Here is a 16,525-nt window from a genome sequence, read left to right as displayed (position 1 = left end):
TTTTGAAAGTTTCTATCTGTTCAACATTTGGTAGCCAATTAAGTCAAGAATGTGGATGAGCGGGGTCGGAACATCATATGCTTACGCACATTAACGAGCCGCCTTGTTTATTTGATGGTAAGATAGAGGCATGGCGAAAATGAAATTGAAAAAAATGTTTTGGAGTTGTGTTTTGAAATATAGTTACATTGCTGGAATCATTTGTGTGTGTTGTAGGCTGTGAAAGACGCAATTGAGGCTGGTGGTGTTGACGTGAACTTCACTGATGATGTGGGACAGACTCTTCTCAATTGGGCAGCTGCTTTCGGAACATCAGAAATGGTCGACTTTCTCTGCATGCACGGGGCAGATGTGAACAGGTTCATATCACATCATTTGTAAACGAGGTGTAAGGTATAAGATATCTGATTCAGCTGATATCACGCACGAAAAACATGTAGCCTATGATAAATCGAGAATCGAGTAAAAGTTCGATATGTCGTCAGATTTTTGAAGTGACTTTGTCAGAGTAATGAAAACCTTTTTTATACAACTTATGTATGTTGGAAGCTCGCTGATTTTCGGCATGTTAAAACTTATCTGTGTGTTCCAAACAGTTTTTATCAGGAGTAGATTTTTTCCTTTTTGGCAATCAATTTCAAGTCTTGCTGGAATCTGTGATCAAAATATGAAATGAAGATCGAAACTGGAAGTCCATGAGCAGAGCCACTCTCAAAATATAATTTTCTCAGGGGTTAAAAATGATAGAGGTTCTGTGAATCGATACTCTGCAAATATTAGAAGTATTATGTTTGTTCAGAGGTGTGCGTCTGAGCTCTCTTCACTACGCTGCCTGCTTTGGTCGACCCCAAATAGCCCGGACGCTTCTGAAATACGGGGCCAATCCGGAACTGCGGGATGAGGATGGCAATACGCCACTGGACAAAGCACGCGAGAGGAATGACGAAGGCCACAGAGCGGTAGCTCACATATTACAAAGTCCAAGTTAGTATAAGTCTTAAATTTTGAACTGTTGGCTTTATTAGCTGCATTTTCGAGAAATCTTTTAACTCTTAGATGGCTTTTTAATTTGCGGCTATATGTCGAAGTGTCTGAATGTTTTAGATGAAGTTTTTTGTCTGACTTTTTGGATTTTGATTGATTGATTTCACACGCATCAATTCTTAACCGTTAATCAGCATAAAATGCTCTCATCTTCATCCATTACGCTGGTTGTGCCCTAATTTGATGCAGTTTATTAATAGTTTTACCAATTGCGATGCATATATCGCCATAGCTGTTTACTTCTATGGAATTTATTATGTTTAATTGCTCTCAAACGAATTTTGTAGCAATTATATTAGACCTGTCCGTCTTTTTTAATGCGATATTTCGCTGGACCGGTTTTTCGTCTGACCCATTTGACTTTTCGTCGTCAAATACGGGATAAACGGGTAGAGCCCAGAGGGAATTAGGTACTCTTAGAGCCCTTCAGCTCGCTAGTCTCCAAGTATGTGATTAACAGAAACTGTTTCGGAGACATACTTATGGTCTACAGGGCGGTTCTTAGAAGTTGACCCCCCCCCCCCCCCCCACCCCACCCACATCAGCCCCTCTCTCACTTAACCCCCCTACCCCATCCGCAACCTTGCACATCGTTCAGGCTGTAAGGGCCCCATGCAGCCAAAAACCGCCCTCCCATCGTTGCCCCCATCAGCCCCCCCCCGCTGCGCTCACCTCACGCCCCTTTAATTAAGCTAAAGTTAGCCTCACTATACCGTCCGCTCGCCGGTCGTTTGAGTGTAATTGCCCGACGTTAGTCGGTTATATTTAATTATTTAATGCAATATCAACGGTCAATTTATTTTAATAAAACTTTCATCGCATAGACTACCATGCTGCAAATGATGATTAATGATTTCAGGTGAGTGGGTAGGCTCAGTTTCTTCCTCACTTCCTATGAACCAATCGGAAGATGCAAATAATGCCAAAAACAAGTCGACTGCCATCTCTGCATTGGCGACAGACAGTTCAAGGTCTATCACCAACAGTCAATTTGAAGATGTAATAAGTGCAAACTCCAATCGTATCACAGGCGATGAAACAATGTCTCGTGAATACATTTCGCGTCTGTTGCCCGCATTTACATCTCTATTCCTGCAGCAAGCAATGCAACCCAACATGCGCAAGGCGGCTTTGACTTTGGTTCGCAAAATGGCTCATTTTTGCCCACCTGACTTGATGATGTCATTGGCGTCTGCCAGTGTGCCCCAAAACCAGACGAGAGAGAATAGCGAAAACAGTGAGAAAGCGAAAAGGGACGACAGTGCTCGGGCTAGTTCGAAAAGTAGTCAGCAGCAGTATAAAGAATGCAGCCAGCTTGCAGTGCAATTGGTGCAGGTCATTGCTGCAGTATTGGACAATGAGGTGAGAAATCAAGACATTTTTACATTGCTCGTAAATATATCTTTTTTTGTCAACTTTGGTATTCATAACTTCGGCAATCAAGCGTCGTTTAATTGTATTGGAACGAAGTTCAAAGCAATTATTGTAAACGTGCGTTCCTTTTATGCAAAATTTTCGTTTGACCGTTTTTGTGCTTTCGCTCTAGAACATTCTCTGACTTCTTAATAAACTTTTCAGTTACTCTCTTTCTAAAATAGTTTGTTGCTAATATGAAACCGAATGTGAGCAAGAAAGAATCAACGCCATTTTAGCTAAGTTGTTAAGTTGGACTGTTATTCTGGAGATCCGGGTTTGGAACCGTTTGGGATCGGAGGTTTTTCGCGCCTATAGTACATTTCTAAGCTATACCCCCTCCAATTAAATTGCCCCCGCCTGTCCTTCGAGAGCAACTCATCCAACGTTAGTCGGCTTAAGTTTTCTTTGTTTATTGTTCAAAATTCGTTTGCAGTTAAAATCTTGCGCTGTATATCCCTGAAGTATTTATTAACTGCTCTCAAACGAAGTTTGTAGCAATTATATTAGTCCTGTCGATCTTTTTAATGCGATTTTTCGCTTGACCAATTTTTCGTCTGACGCATTTGACTTTTCGTCCTCAAAAACGGGATAAACAGGTAGCGCCCAGTGGGCATTAAATGCTCTTAGAGCCTTTCAGAGAACTAGACTTCAAGTGTGTGATTCACAGAATCTATTTTGGAGACATACTTATGGTGCGAAGGGCGGTTCTCCCCCCACTGTTGCCACCCCATCAGCCCCCGGTGCACCCCCCACTTACGCCCCTTCAATTAAGCTAAAGATAGCCTCACTAAACCGTGCCTAACTACTGACGAAGCCAACCGATCAACGGTCATTTGAGAGCAATTCGCCCGACGTTAGTCGGTTATGTTTAATTTAAGGCATAAATTTCAACAGAGTTCTATTGTTTAGGGATGCCACTGACTGTGAATTTAGAGTCGTCATTCATGGAGTTCGAAATCCTTAATTTTTTAAGAAAATTTTTCAATTCTTTCTTTCTCCCGTATTATTTGCTATTATTACTGAAATAAGTTGTATTTTCTGCAGTTATTTTTAATTGCTCTAAGCGTTTTTAGTAGTGGCAAACTTTTTTCGAATTCCATGGTCTCTTAATACGCGCTTGATAGTTCATGGGACTTATGATGAGACTTATGAGTTATGATCTAAATTTTGGCCCAAAAGTTAATATTTTCCTGCAGTTATTTCTATTCATTATTATTGTTACACTCGCATGGTCACGGTATCATGCTGACATAGGAATTCATTCAAGTGTTTTTTAAGTTGTTGGCGTATAAAATAAATATTTGTTTGTTTATGCAGTTCTACCGGGTAAGAGTGTAGTTCTGTAATTGAATTGTCTTTACGAATAGCTCATGACCTTGAAATAAATCATCACAATAGAGTGTTCTTGCCAACACTATTTTTAGGCCAGATCATGCTTGCAACTTTTATGTAATGTATGACGCAGATTGTGCTTGGCACGGAAACTAGTAGTTGCGTCATTTTTATGAAATTGATTGGAGTTACTCTTCTTTTCATTCTATCCTTTGATATTTTCAAATGATATGAAACTGCTCTATTCAGCACTTGGATAATTTCAGGTGAATAATAGCAAAGTTGTTTCATCTAATTTCCGCGAAGTAGTTAAATAAAAATTTGAAACCTTTGGGTAGCATCAAACATCGAGTTTAGTCAGCAGCGATTAAATCAAGAGAGAACTGTTCAGACAACTGATCAAGAACAGGTTACGTGACTCAAATGGAGTCTCTGAGAGAACCTTCCACATTAATCGAGAACCGCTCATCTATTTGAGATGTTAGCCGGAAGTGACTGCAGAAACACGCATTGTGCCAGATGGGTACATTTTAATTGCTAGCATTGTATAAGGATCTTCTGGCACTGACCATTTAAAATTTGCACGTGCGTGTTATAATTTTTAATTGATTTTTTAGCGAGATAATGCGGATTTATGATTTAACGTGCTTTTAGGACGACTACGATAGTCAGCTTGGAGTTCTGAGTCTGATGGGAGACCTGGGAGCTAAGGCCGAATCTGTGATCGTTGCCCAGTTTGTTCGACTCGGGGTGGCTGAGAGAGTGCGACGATTGAGTGCTCTTTACGAGGAGATTATAGCTCCTGAGTTGATGGCAGCTGAAGCTGCAGCAGTGGCGGTAGAGAAAGCGGAAAGCGAAGTGAAAGATGTGTCGCAAGATGTCGACAAAGACGCACAGACTGCAGATAGTAGTCCACAAAATGAATCTGACTTTGAAGTGAGTGTTTCAGATTTTGAAATTCGTTGAATGAAAAATCTTAATTCTGTGAAAACGCATATTTAAATTGTTGATGAATGGGTATTTTCACGTAATAATATATTTTGTTTGCTTTTGTAAACCCCTGTATACTGTTGTTTTTGCGCTGATAAGTTTCATCTGCAAAATTAGGTTTATAACTCAGATTAGATTTATTACTAGATTTATAACAATTGACCCCCACTTACAAATTGTTTAATATAGGACAATACTATGTGAAAATAGCTCGTGCGCCTGGGTGCATAAAAGTTATATGCCCACTTAGCTGGGTTGCCGAAACCCAACAGATACCAATTTTGTTTAAATTCTTTAGTTGGAAAGTGAGGTGGCATACTATTGGAAAGATTGGACAATAATCAGAAGGTGCTCCAAATCAACTTCATCAGACGAAGAAGGAAATGAAAAGACGATGCAGAAAGCAGAAACAGAACCACCTGCTACCCCTACAGAAGAAGTTTCGAGCATCGATTCTAAAGAAAAGAGTACAGATCACAAGTCAGGACAACTGAATGTTGACGACAATTCCTTATACATCTTCAACAGATGGTGTGCTATTCAGCTGGCTGTGACGTCAAACGGCTGGTTCAAATATTTGATGGATCGAAATTTGTACACCATGTATTCCAGTGGAAAGCCCATAATTGCCGAGGGAGATGATTCGAAGCAAGAGTTCTCTCGGAAACTTCTCTTGTCCAAATCGAAAGTGAAACAGAACGAGAGAAGCAGTCAATACAGCCAAGAACGGAAAACGGCTGTAGATTCCTCTCAGCCTCAAGGTATAGCTTTGTTTGGAAGACAAGAAGGCAAAGGGACAGTGAAATTTGGTCCTAACTGGCGACTGGCTTTGAAGCCAGAGACGTCAGAGGCTGGAGTGCCCACTGAACACGTGCAATTGCAAATATCAAATATTGAAGGGAGCCAGGTATGTATCTTGCTTATTCCCAGAGCTGCGTTTGGCGTGTGATTCTAACACCATTTATGTTAGCTGTTCTCAAGTGGTCTTCTAGCCGCAGTTATTAGCTGTGATGGCGATAGCCAAATTGACCGACAGGGGGCTCGCCGACTATCAAAATTGAGAATTTAGGATGACAACCCGACCTCAGAGGAATTGTAATGCTTGGACGAACTAGCGATGTTTTAGATAATCAGATTTTTTAACAATCAGAATTAAGCTGTTTGTTAAATTTAGCTTCGTCTCTGCAGGCCAATTTTGATAAATCAGCTTTTGATAGAATCAGCTACGCCATTGACAATCATTTTAGCCAATATATTTTTTTTAATGAAACGATGATTATTGGTCCTGCGCGTTAATTTTTGACTTTCCGAGATTTTCATGAAATTTTCTTATTTGCGTCTAGACTTTGCCTCTAACCTGTTCTCTCATTCACAATTCTCATTCACAATTTTAAATAGCTAAACTCTATTGGAGGCAGTTTATTACTGTAAGTCCGACGTTGGTTGATTGTGATAATAGCTGTTTCATCTTGGTCCGATATTTTTGATATGAAGTTTTCATCGAACGGGATCTTTTCAACAATTCCCCCCCCCCTTGGTACCTAGTAGAAAATCGCCCCCTGCGATACTTTACCACAATATTATTCGGCCTACAGTTTAGATAGCCCAATAGCAGTTTAGGCTGAATTGCGGACCGCTGTTCACGGCCATGCCTCTCATGCGCTGTTGGATGTAATCCAAAAATTGCGGGTCGGTTACTGCGGCAAAGCCGCGAAGCGCACCCACGGATCCGCCAGTCAGAAATTCGTTTCACTTTGTATTCATATCCTATATATTGAACGCGTGAGCTCTAAAGTCGGACAAAATTTTTGCATGTTCAATGGGCTTTTCGAAGCGCATGTTTAAGAGCCGCATTGAGCAGCATGGTTAAGCGAACATATCGAGAGAGGTCAATGACCTAAAAGGCTCAAAGTACATGGATGAGAACCGAACCTGGGACAAAAGACTGTTAGTCAGGTGCAGTTACCACGAGGCTGAGGGCTTGAAATTATGCTCGCCCAGAGGGAGATTTTACTGTCCTGCGTACTACATGTTTTTTAATTGCTCACGAATTAAGTTTGAAGTTCTTATTGTACCCGTGTTTTTCTGCAAAATTTTAGCTTTACAGGTTCTGCGCTCTTCTAGAACACTCAGCTTTCGACTATGTTTTTCACGCTTTACTTTTTATTTTTTGTGTGATCTCAAATGCTCTCAATCTGAAATGTTTAGTGATACGATAAAAACGATTGCGAGATACCGTGGTATATAGTGGTTATAGCGCAGATGGTAAGATGGGTGACTGCTATTCAGAGGGTCGAGTGTCCGAATCCGTGTCGGGTACCCTCCCTTTTGTAGACCTGAAAATTTATAATCAACTCCATGCCGCCTGTTGTTCGAGAGCACTTCTTGCGATGCTGGTTCGTTTTATGTTCCTGTGTGTGTTTGGAGGATAAAAATTGCTAATCCTACCCGTTTGTAGACATGAAAATGCGACGCGAGTTGGTTTATATTCCCGTGTGGGTGTGTTTGAGGGATGAAAAATGGCAATTGTTTTCTCTTTGTAGCAATTCTTCTTTCCATTTGCTTGGTCTTTTCGTTGTTTTTTTTTAATTTCAAGCCTTTGAACGATGTTTTTCGTAAACCACTTGGATTTTCCAGTTAGTATTGTTACCCCTAAACGAATTTTAGAGCAATAATTTTTTCTTTCTTTCTCTCCCTCTCTGTCTGTTTCTCGCTCTGTGTGTGTGTGTTGGTGTGTGTTTGTGTTTCGTCCCCTCTTTCCTCCGTTCTGTTTTTCTCTCTCATTCTCTCCCTATCTCTTTCCGTTTCTCCCTTTGTTTACTTCTCTATTTTTCCCTTCTCAAATTTAATGATCAGAAAAACCAGTTGATCAAATATTCACCCCACGAAACGGGAGGCAAAAACAGAATACACCAAGAGCTTCAAATAGACTGAATTGGAAAAATCAATTATTTTTCTCTGTCCTCCATAGAATAACCACAGGCTGAGTTTTATTTTATAGCTGTTGATTTGCGGTTCTATTGCCATTGTCCATAAAATCACTATGGAACTAAGTTTGGAGCAGTTTTAGTCGTATTGTCACAAACGCGCTTGTCCATAAATTTGCTGTAGAAAGAGCAAAAGACAAGTGCACTACGCATAGTTAGCGTAATTGGTGAGTCCTATGGAACCTCTTGTTCGTGTAAATGATTTTCTTGTTATCGTTTTGCGGGCCTGTTAGTTCGGCTAATTGTCATAGCATAGAGTACTTTACTTTATTCAGTTTAACATGCGCATACGTGGAAAGTTATTAGTGGTCTCGATTGGTTAATAAATCGCTCGCTTAAATTCTATTCAAGAATCCCCCTTTTGCAAAAGGGGGGCAATTGGTGAAAAGATCCATCAAACGTTCCAATAACGCCGGAACATCGTTGTGTGCAGGCTCGCCGTACAAGAATAATTGTTTTTAGGCTACTCTTCTTAGTGGGTGGTCAGCGCCCGGATTTTCTTTCTCATCTATTGCAAACAAGAAGACAGAGTTCAAAGCTAGAGTACCACTGCTCGAAGCAATAGCAGTCTCTCAGTGGTGTGAACAGCTGGACTCAAAATTAATATCATCCGGCAATGCAACCAACCCCGCAAAGATCCTTGGCCAGTCTGACGGCCCAAAAGCTGCCAATTCAAATGCAGCTGCAGCGACTAGTGGACGAAATAATTCTTCAGCCAATAACCAAGAGGCGTTGGTGTCACAAAATGAGCAATTGAGACGCAGAGTGATGAAGGAAGCTCACATGATTTATGAGAAGCATTTGAAGCGACAGGCTAAGGAGATGCAAAGCAGCAGTGAAACCATGCGAAGACTTTTTGCCGTTGTCAGAACTCTCAACTCAGATTACTCCCAAAATGACAATCAGGTTCTAATTTAATTTCGTTATCAACTAAATTCTGATAATAATAAATTGGTTTACCAATCTACGGGCTTAATTTTAACCTTAACATGACATCACTCAGATGTGAAAGGTTAACAATAGGCTTTAAAAGTGTAGTCAACTAGCACCTTGAAGCAGCTTTGAAATTAATGGTAAATCATTCCTCCAGAGCAAACTGTAAATCTGTAAATAGTAAAAAAAAATCAACCATACAGGAAGTTAAGTACTCAAACAAAAATATTAGAAAAGTGAGAGGAAATCACTCGAAATTTTCCAAGCGTTTCTGTCCATTCCTGTTTTTTTGCATAATTTGGTTCTTACTTGAGATAGAAGAAATATATCGATTGCTGGAATGCGAAGCTCAAAACCTTTTTAATCATTGTTAGTAACTTTGTTGGTTTGCAAATATTGTATCTACTATTCGGTGGATTTTTCGTAACATCTAATTTTGTATTTTTTCAGGATTCTGCTCCTCAACTGACGGAGGAAGAAGCTTTCAAAGAGATTGCGCGACTATTTTCTTCTGACTGCACTGTGACCTCATTTGAGCTCCAGAATTCTGGCCTCGCTCATGCGCTCTTGAACTATCTCTCGGTCAACACTCCGCCGAAAGAAAGTTCACCTGAGCAAATTGCCAAAACGTGCTCACAGGATGAGAAGAACCGACGTTTGGAAGTATTCTCATCAAGTGTCCGAGAGATATATCCACCGAGCTTGGCTCTTTTAGCTCGAAAAATTGTCCAAGTTTTGGACTCTGTTGAACGACTCCCGGTATTCCTATACCCGATAAATCCGAACAGTAATCCTTCGCAGGGATTAGCGATGCCTAACCTGCAGGTTTTGAGCAAAAGATTCAAGTTCAAACTGGAACGCTTGAATGAATGTAGCAAAGGACCTCGACTTTTGGACAGATCAGGACGAATCTTGAAAGTGGAGCCATTACTGACAAGCGAAACCTTACACAGATTCCTTCTGCGTTTGGTTGCAAGGCAATGGTATGATAGAGAGCGTACAACCTTTCATTTTCTAAAAGTTATCAACACCGCCGCAGAATCGATGAAGTTTGAGTACGAGTATGATTTTGACAAGAAAGGAATCATTTACTGGATTGGAACTAACGCTTACTCGTGTAGTGAATGGGTAAATCCTGCCGAGTTTGGGGTCATGAGTGTGAGCTGCAGTGATGGGAAGAAGTTACCTTATGGGAAAATGCACCAGATACTGGCTCGTGATCTAACTTTGAACGTACATTCCTCAGATGACAGACATGCCTGGTTTGCGATAGATTTTGGCGTTCATTTTGTACCAACCGCATACACTATAAAGCACGCTAGAGGATACGGGAAAAGCGCCTTGCGGTATTGGACCATTCAGTTTTCCGCCGACGGAATTGAATGGACTGACTTCAAAGTACACGTGAACGACACTGCACTGACCGAACCCGGGTCAACACATACATGGACTCTGGACATGCCGGATAATATTGATGCTGACAACGGATACCGACACATGCGAATCATGCAAGGGGGTAAAAACTCATCAAATCAGACTTGTTACATTTCAATCAGTGGCCTCGAGTTATATGGAACAGTGCTGAGAGGTTGCGAAGACGAAGTTGGTCGAGCAGCTCGAGAGGTTGAAGCCATCAATAAACGACAAAGGAGAAAAGTCAAATCTCAAGTCAGAAATCTGGTGAAGGGCGCCAGAGTTGTCCGTGGACCTGACTGGAAGTGGCGTGACCAGGACGGAGGAGTGGGTTCTGTCGGAACAATTACCGGGAACCTTCACGACGGATGGGTAGACGTTTGTTGGGATAATGAACAAACAAACAGTTATCGCATGGGTGCTGAAGCAAAGTACGATCTTCAGTTATCACCGGATTATGAAACGACACTGATTCAACAACAGAAATGTGCGGCACGAGCTAGTGTGTCGACTAGCCAAGTAGGTGCACAAAATCAAACGAAGTCCACCTTGGCATCGAATGCGACTGCAAAGTGCAAGTCAACCCCGTCATTGGTTACCGCCGCCAAATCAGAAGATGGGAAGTTAGCCAAAAAAGGAAACAGTTCTGGTCAAAATAAGACTGAGAACTCTGTTATGGTAGTCTCAGTGAAGGGAGAGGAAAAGCATTACAAGCCTACAGGGCGGTGGAGATTGAAAGAACAGAAGTCTGATAGGCAAGATTCTGTCGTCTATGCATTTTTCTCCAGAAAATCTCGAACCATTTGTTCAGACTCCTTCCAAGCTGTTGGCATTAATGGATTTGAGAGAAAAGTACAGCAGACTGATGTTTAGGAAGAGTTGTGTTGGGGGATGAGTATAAATTGAGAAGGAAATTTATGCCTGATTTTTTTCGCTGATCAAAGTAATTATTTTTAGTTGCTTTGGTCATGGATAGTTACGAAATGTTTGGTTGAGTTCTTAATTGCTCTCAAACGAAGTTTGTAACAATTATATTAGTCCTGTCGGTCTTTTCAATGCCATTTTTCGTTGACCGAATTTTCGTCTGACGCTTTGACTTTTCGTCCTCAAAAACGGGATAAACAGGTAGCGCCCAGCGGGCATTAATTGCTCTTAGAGCCTCTCAGCTCTGTTTCAGCTCAATTTGTTTTGGAGACTTATACTTATGGTGTTAAGGGAGGTTCATAGAGGTTGAAGACACCCCCACTGTTGATCCCCCCACTATTACCCCACCTCCCGCCGCCGCGCTGTTGCCCCCCACACCACTGATACCCACCCCTCACTCCCCATCAGCCCACAAGGTGCTCATCCCCCCGTGGCTACTGACCAACAAACGATCGCTAAAAACACGCAATTTTATACTAAGTTTCACAATTTTTCAAGGTTTTTGAAAATTTTTGTCATTTTTTGAGTTTTCAGCCCTAGGTGTCAAGGACTCTTTTCTAGGGTTTAAGTGTTTTATAATAGGTTACTGCATAGTTTCCAGTGGTAGTGGAATGGTTTCAACATTTTAACATCACAAATTTTTGCATTTTTTGACAAAACGTGCAAATTTTCACATCTTTCCAGACGTAGGGGCCTGAAAACTTCCTTAAGGGTTCCACAATAAGCTACTGAAAAGATTTATTTGCCATGGAATAGCTTTCATTTTTTTCAATATGACAAATTTTTAACAATTTTTTCGATAGAACTTGCATTTTTTCATGTTTTTTGAAAATTTTTGTCGGTTTTTTGGTTTCTCCAGCTTTAAGAGTCGAGAAACCTCCTCTGGGGTTTGACAATAGGTTTCTGTATAGTTTCGTATTGTTATTGAAACTGTATAGTTTCGTTTCATATTGTATATTTCGTATATTTGTATTTTTAACGGAGTGTTTTTCAGGATTTGAACACCACGAATTTTAGCATTTTTTTTTTAAATTTTGCATTTTTTTTTCAATTTTTGACATTTTTTATCATTATTAAGGTTTTTCAGCCTAACAGAAAATCTCCGTTAGTGTTTGATAATGAGTTACTGGAAAATGTTTCATGGCCATGGATTGGTTTTCAAATTTTGTTATCACAAATTTTAGCAGTTTAATTTTTTGTCATTTTAGCAAAGTTTTTTTTGAATTTTTTCCTCATTTTTTAGGTTTCTCCAGCTTCAAGAGCCACATAACCTCCTCTAGGGTTTGATTGTAGACTACGGCATAGCTTCTAGATGTAAGGGAATGTTTTTCAAGATTTTGATATCAGCAATTTTAAAAAATATTTGCAATTTTTTCAAGTTTTTAATCTTTTTGAATTTTTTATCATTTTTTTTCGGCACCAGGGTCCTAGGGACGTCCTCCAAGGTTTGATGATAAACTGTCGCACAGTTTATAGAGTTAATGGAATTGTTATCAATATTTTAATGACTCCAGCTTAAGCATTTTTTGATAAATTTTGATTTTAATTTTTTAAATTGACGGAAAATTTTTATCTCTTTCCAAGTTTATGGAAACTTCGATGTTGCGATCAACTTTTTGTTGCAAGGAATTTAACCATTTCGGTTATATTCTAAACGCCTTCGATTTCAAATGATTTTAGTGCGGCTACTGTTGTGAAGAGTGATTGTGGTGCGATGACTGCGATTGTTGGCGGGAGCGAGGAGGAATTCAGGAAAGTGTATCACTTGGTCCAGGAATCAGTTGAGAAAGAACAGCAGCTGCAACAGTCGGAAGAGCAGAGTAAACCTAGTGGACCTCCTGAGGAACAAATCACGCCTAGTTACTCACCCCCGAAACCTAAAGGTGGATGATTAAATAATGAGCTATTGTCTATGTTTTGTAATAAATGAGATATGAAAACCCGGCTTAGTGAATTAAAAATGCATTTTTCTGAAAATCTTTCTTCCTTGTGTTATTGTCACTGAGGTACTTTTTCAGGACATCAATATTGTGTTCCAGGTTTTAAGAAAAACAACGATCCGAATAATCGCAAAATGCTCGTTCAGCGCGAATCGAACAAAAATGCGAGCAATAACATGACAAGCAATAACAATTACAACACTTCGGTCAACAACAATAACAAAAACAACTACAATCGAAAGCAAACGAAACAAACATCAGCTTCGTCCTTAGTTGCCAGGTTGTCGCTATTTGAGAGACTTTTAGCAACTCGAGGCAGAGTAAATCAAGCGGACAGCGATAACTCAACGTCGTTATCTGACCTAGCGGCAGAACTGAGTGATGAAATGGGAACCCTTATTGACCTGATGAACTTGATGGGTGACCTTCCGTCATCGCGTGATCAACCAGGCGATGGTTCCGGACGAAGTATTGAAGACACTTTTCCAACGGATGAGCTTTTCGAACTAACTTCTGCAGCTGCTGGACTATTGCTCTCCGAAAGCGAGAACCGTTTCAGTTCAGACAGGAATAACACCACGGCTCCGAACGACGATGGTAGAAGTAAGAGTCGGGTTAGCAGCGGAGGCGCAAACCCTAATGACGACAAATCGGATGACTTTTGCCAGAAGAGTTTCTCTGATTTGGGAGCTGAGGATGCCAACGCTGGAGCTCTCACTGCTACTGAAAGTCAAGATTCTTTAGTCGCTGGTAAGTTCTCGTTTTGCCAATTATTGAAGCTATCCAAGTTTTATATACCCAAAAATGCAGGAGAGTTATGAAGCTAGTTTAAAGTCAAACCGCAGCATAATGATGAATATTAAGACACGGTTGTTAATTGCTCTCAAACTCAGGTTGGAGCAATTGTGTTAGTCATTTTTCATTCTTCGTCTTAACCGGCTTAACCTATTTTTCGCCTGCCCCTTTTGACTTTTCGTCCTCAAAAACGGGATAAACAGGCAACGTCCGGAGGGCATTAAATTATCTTAGAGCCTTTCGACTCACTAAGTATGCGAATCAGTGAAACTGTTTTGGAGACATACATTCATGATGTGAAGGGCGGATCTTATAGCTTGACCCCCCCCACCCACCCACTTTACACCTTCCACCCCCTTCACCGTGACCCAGCGCACTTGACCAACTCCCCTCCCCTTCTTGAGCGAAACCGCGTAGTTGAATAACTTCGAGATGGCGATAACAACCGTGTGGTAATGTTTCTAATCAAGTCTCGTCGCGATTACAACAGTTGAATAACTTTATCACACTGTCGCCGTGATTAGACTACGAGTGTGTTGCCCTATTTTATCGCCACTGTTTATATATTAACAGTGGTGATAAATGAGTGTGATAAACTCGTTGTCTAAGCGAAGCAGATTTCGTAGCGTTAATCGGGCGTTGTCATTTTATTTCACCGGGAAGCTATGCAACTGTTGCTATCGCAACGAGAGTTGATTTAACTGAGAAACGTGGATATCTCAGTACTTCAAACTGTCAATTTCAGTTTGTTCAAATTTTGTGTGTGTTTCTAGATGATGGTTCCAAAAGTGGGAGCTTGTTTGGTTGTCCAGATCTGGCATCAGAATCAACTGAGAAAGTGATAAACTCTGGCGTCAGTACCCCTGCCCCAGGAGCCAATGTTGTTGCTGGTGGGACAGCTTCTGGAGCTAATTTGATTAGCCTTAGTGTACCTAATCTGTCTAGTGGAACTGCACAGGTATCAAAACAATTTTTTCAGAAAAACTATCAACGTCCAGAAATAAGGAAATAAACGTTTTTTTAGTCTGTTATAACAATTCTGCAGTAATGCGATCTTGTCTAATTTGAAAAAAATTAACTCCGGAGAATTATTCAACAAAAAATCTTTTTCCTACTCAGTTTTTAGTTTTTCTAGCTTAATAAGTTTTGAATTTTGTCGCAACTTATCGATTCGGACAACTTTGTTTGGTTATGTAATGAAATCATTGGATCGACGTACGGGCTGCTTCTGTGCAAAAAAACAGGACTGGGGGTTGCCATATGTCTATGATTATACTCAATCAGCAGCTGATTTGTAAACTTCAGAGTGAGCAACGTGAGAGTGACAAGGAGAGCGAACGCCAACAGGGCAGTGGAGCCAGTGGTGCAGGTGTGAACGGGGCTGCAAGTGAGAATGACGTCACAAGTGGTATCACGTGGGAGAATCTGAACAGCTGTGGTGGACACACTATGCAGGGAACAGCTGCCAATCCTGCAACCAAGTCCAATACCAGTGAGTAATGGCGGCTATTGAATCGGTGTGCTATGTTATCACTGCAGCAATTAAAGGAGAGACGGAAAATTTGTATGTGGATGGTTGCAACTTGGGGGAATAGGACACCCCTCGTCAAATCTAGGACCTGAATTGTGTCCACCATATCTTAGCTTTTGAGGTCTGTTCATGTTGATCAAATCACATAAAAGACTACTTTGGTCGGAAAAGTGGAAATCCCCCATTACTTTGAGTTCAAGATATAAGTTCTATTTGAATAGCAGAAAGCATTCAGACTTACTCGGCTTTGCGTAATTTGCTTTTGAGTCAATTTCGTATCCCATTTGCGATCGGAGCAAGTTGAATTGTCGAAAGAGTAAATAACATTTTAAAGCGGAAAAGATAGAATTTGTTACGTTTGCTTTCGTTTCAGTGTCTGGTGCAGCTCCAGGTGGAGGTCTCTCCAATCCAAACTCTGATCTCTACTTTTTGACAAATCTCCTCAGCCAGACTACACAGTCCTTTCCAAGTCTGTCAGCCACTAAATCTACCACCACTGTTACTGTCAACCCCAACACCAGTACCATGACATACAGGAAAGCCGCGATGGGAGGCAACGGACAGGTAATTGAAATCCTTTGTAAAGATAAATTACGACTTAATTTATGCTTGAATGCATGGAGTAAATAGCTGTTGCGCAAGAATTTGTGGAAGTGTACAGTTTAACGGTTTTTAGTGAGATTTACAGAAAAAAAATTGTGACTCAGGCGTTTCTTCGTCTGAGTCATTTAAAATTTTAATTGCTGTTAAATTAAGTTTGTAGCAATTAGATAACGTTGGTTGTTTAAGAACCTTGTTTTCTCCGTTGTCAAAATTCATCATGAGCTCGGAGGAGCAAAGTTTTTGTGGTCAAGAAGCAAACAAAATAATAGTTGCGATCCCCAAATTTCCGCCTTGCCGTTTTGCAATTTTCCCGCCAAATTGCTTAGAATTCGTTTCTTTAATAGCCGCCGTCAGCCTCTCCAACGGCTATTATTTAGGCGCTCTCTTTTTTTACAATTCAAAGAATTTGAATTGTATTGGGGCGATGTCTTTTTTTCTTAAGATCTGTTCGCATTTTCATGATTTTTGAAGTCAAATTGGAGCCTAAACAGGAAATGGAGCGAAAAAGCGAGTAGTTTTGCGGCGTGAAATTTTTGTGCTCTAATTTTTAAGAACAGTGAGAAAACGGTGTTTGAACAAAAGTTCGCTTTCTCGCTAGTGGTTTTTTGTTCACATGC

General features: G+C 40.6%; 1 protein-coding gene across 2 annotated transcripts in view; it reads left to right on the top strand.

The window, feature by feature from the left end:
- LOC142344373 (E3 ubiquitin-protein ligase HECTD1-like) overlaps positions 1-16,525 on the top strand; it is a 120,637-nt gene that overhangs the window by 19,952 nt on the left and 84,160 nt on the right. For both annotated transcript variants that reach the window (XM_075395971.1, XM_075395972.1), the window contains exons 6-17: positions 217-359; positions 800-984; positions 1,904-2,406; positions 4,447-4,728; positions 5,081-5,689; positions 8,232-8,675; positions 9,153-10,870; positions 12,720-12,922; positions 13,079-13,729; positions 14,548-14,732; positions 15,080-15,266; positions 15,679-15,869. In XM_075395971.1, coding sequence (XP_075252086.1) covers positions 217-359; positions 800-984; positions 1,904-2,406; positions 4,447-4,728; positions 5,081-5,689; positions 8,232-8,675; positions 9,153-10,870; positions 12,720-12,922; positions 13,079-13,729; positions 14,548-14,732; positions 15,080-15,266; positions 15,679-15,869 — 5,301 coding nt within the window. The remainder of the gene's footprint in view (positions 1-216; positions 360-799; positions 985-1,903; positions 2,407-4,446; positions 4,729-5,080; positions 5,690-8,231; positions 8,676-9,152; positions 10,871-12,719; positions 12,923-13,078; positions 13,730-14,547; positions 14,733-15,079; positions 15,267-15,678; positions 15,870-16,525) is intronic.

This window comes from Convolutriloba macropyga, chromosome 8, assembly GCF_964194025.1.
Source record: "Convolutriloba macropyga chromosome 8, txConMacr16.3, whole genome shotgun sequence".
Lineage (NCBI taxonomy): Eukaryota > Metazoa > Xenacoelomorpha > Acoela > Convolutidae > Convolutriloba > Convolutriloba macropyga.
Note: the sequence above shows the minus strand (reverse complement) of the source record. Positions and strands in the feature narration are given on the sequence as shown.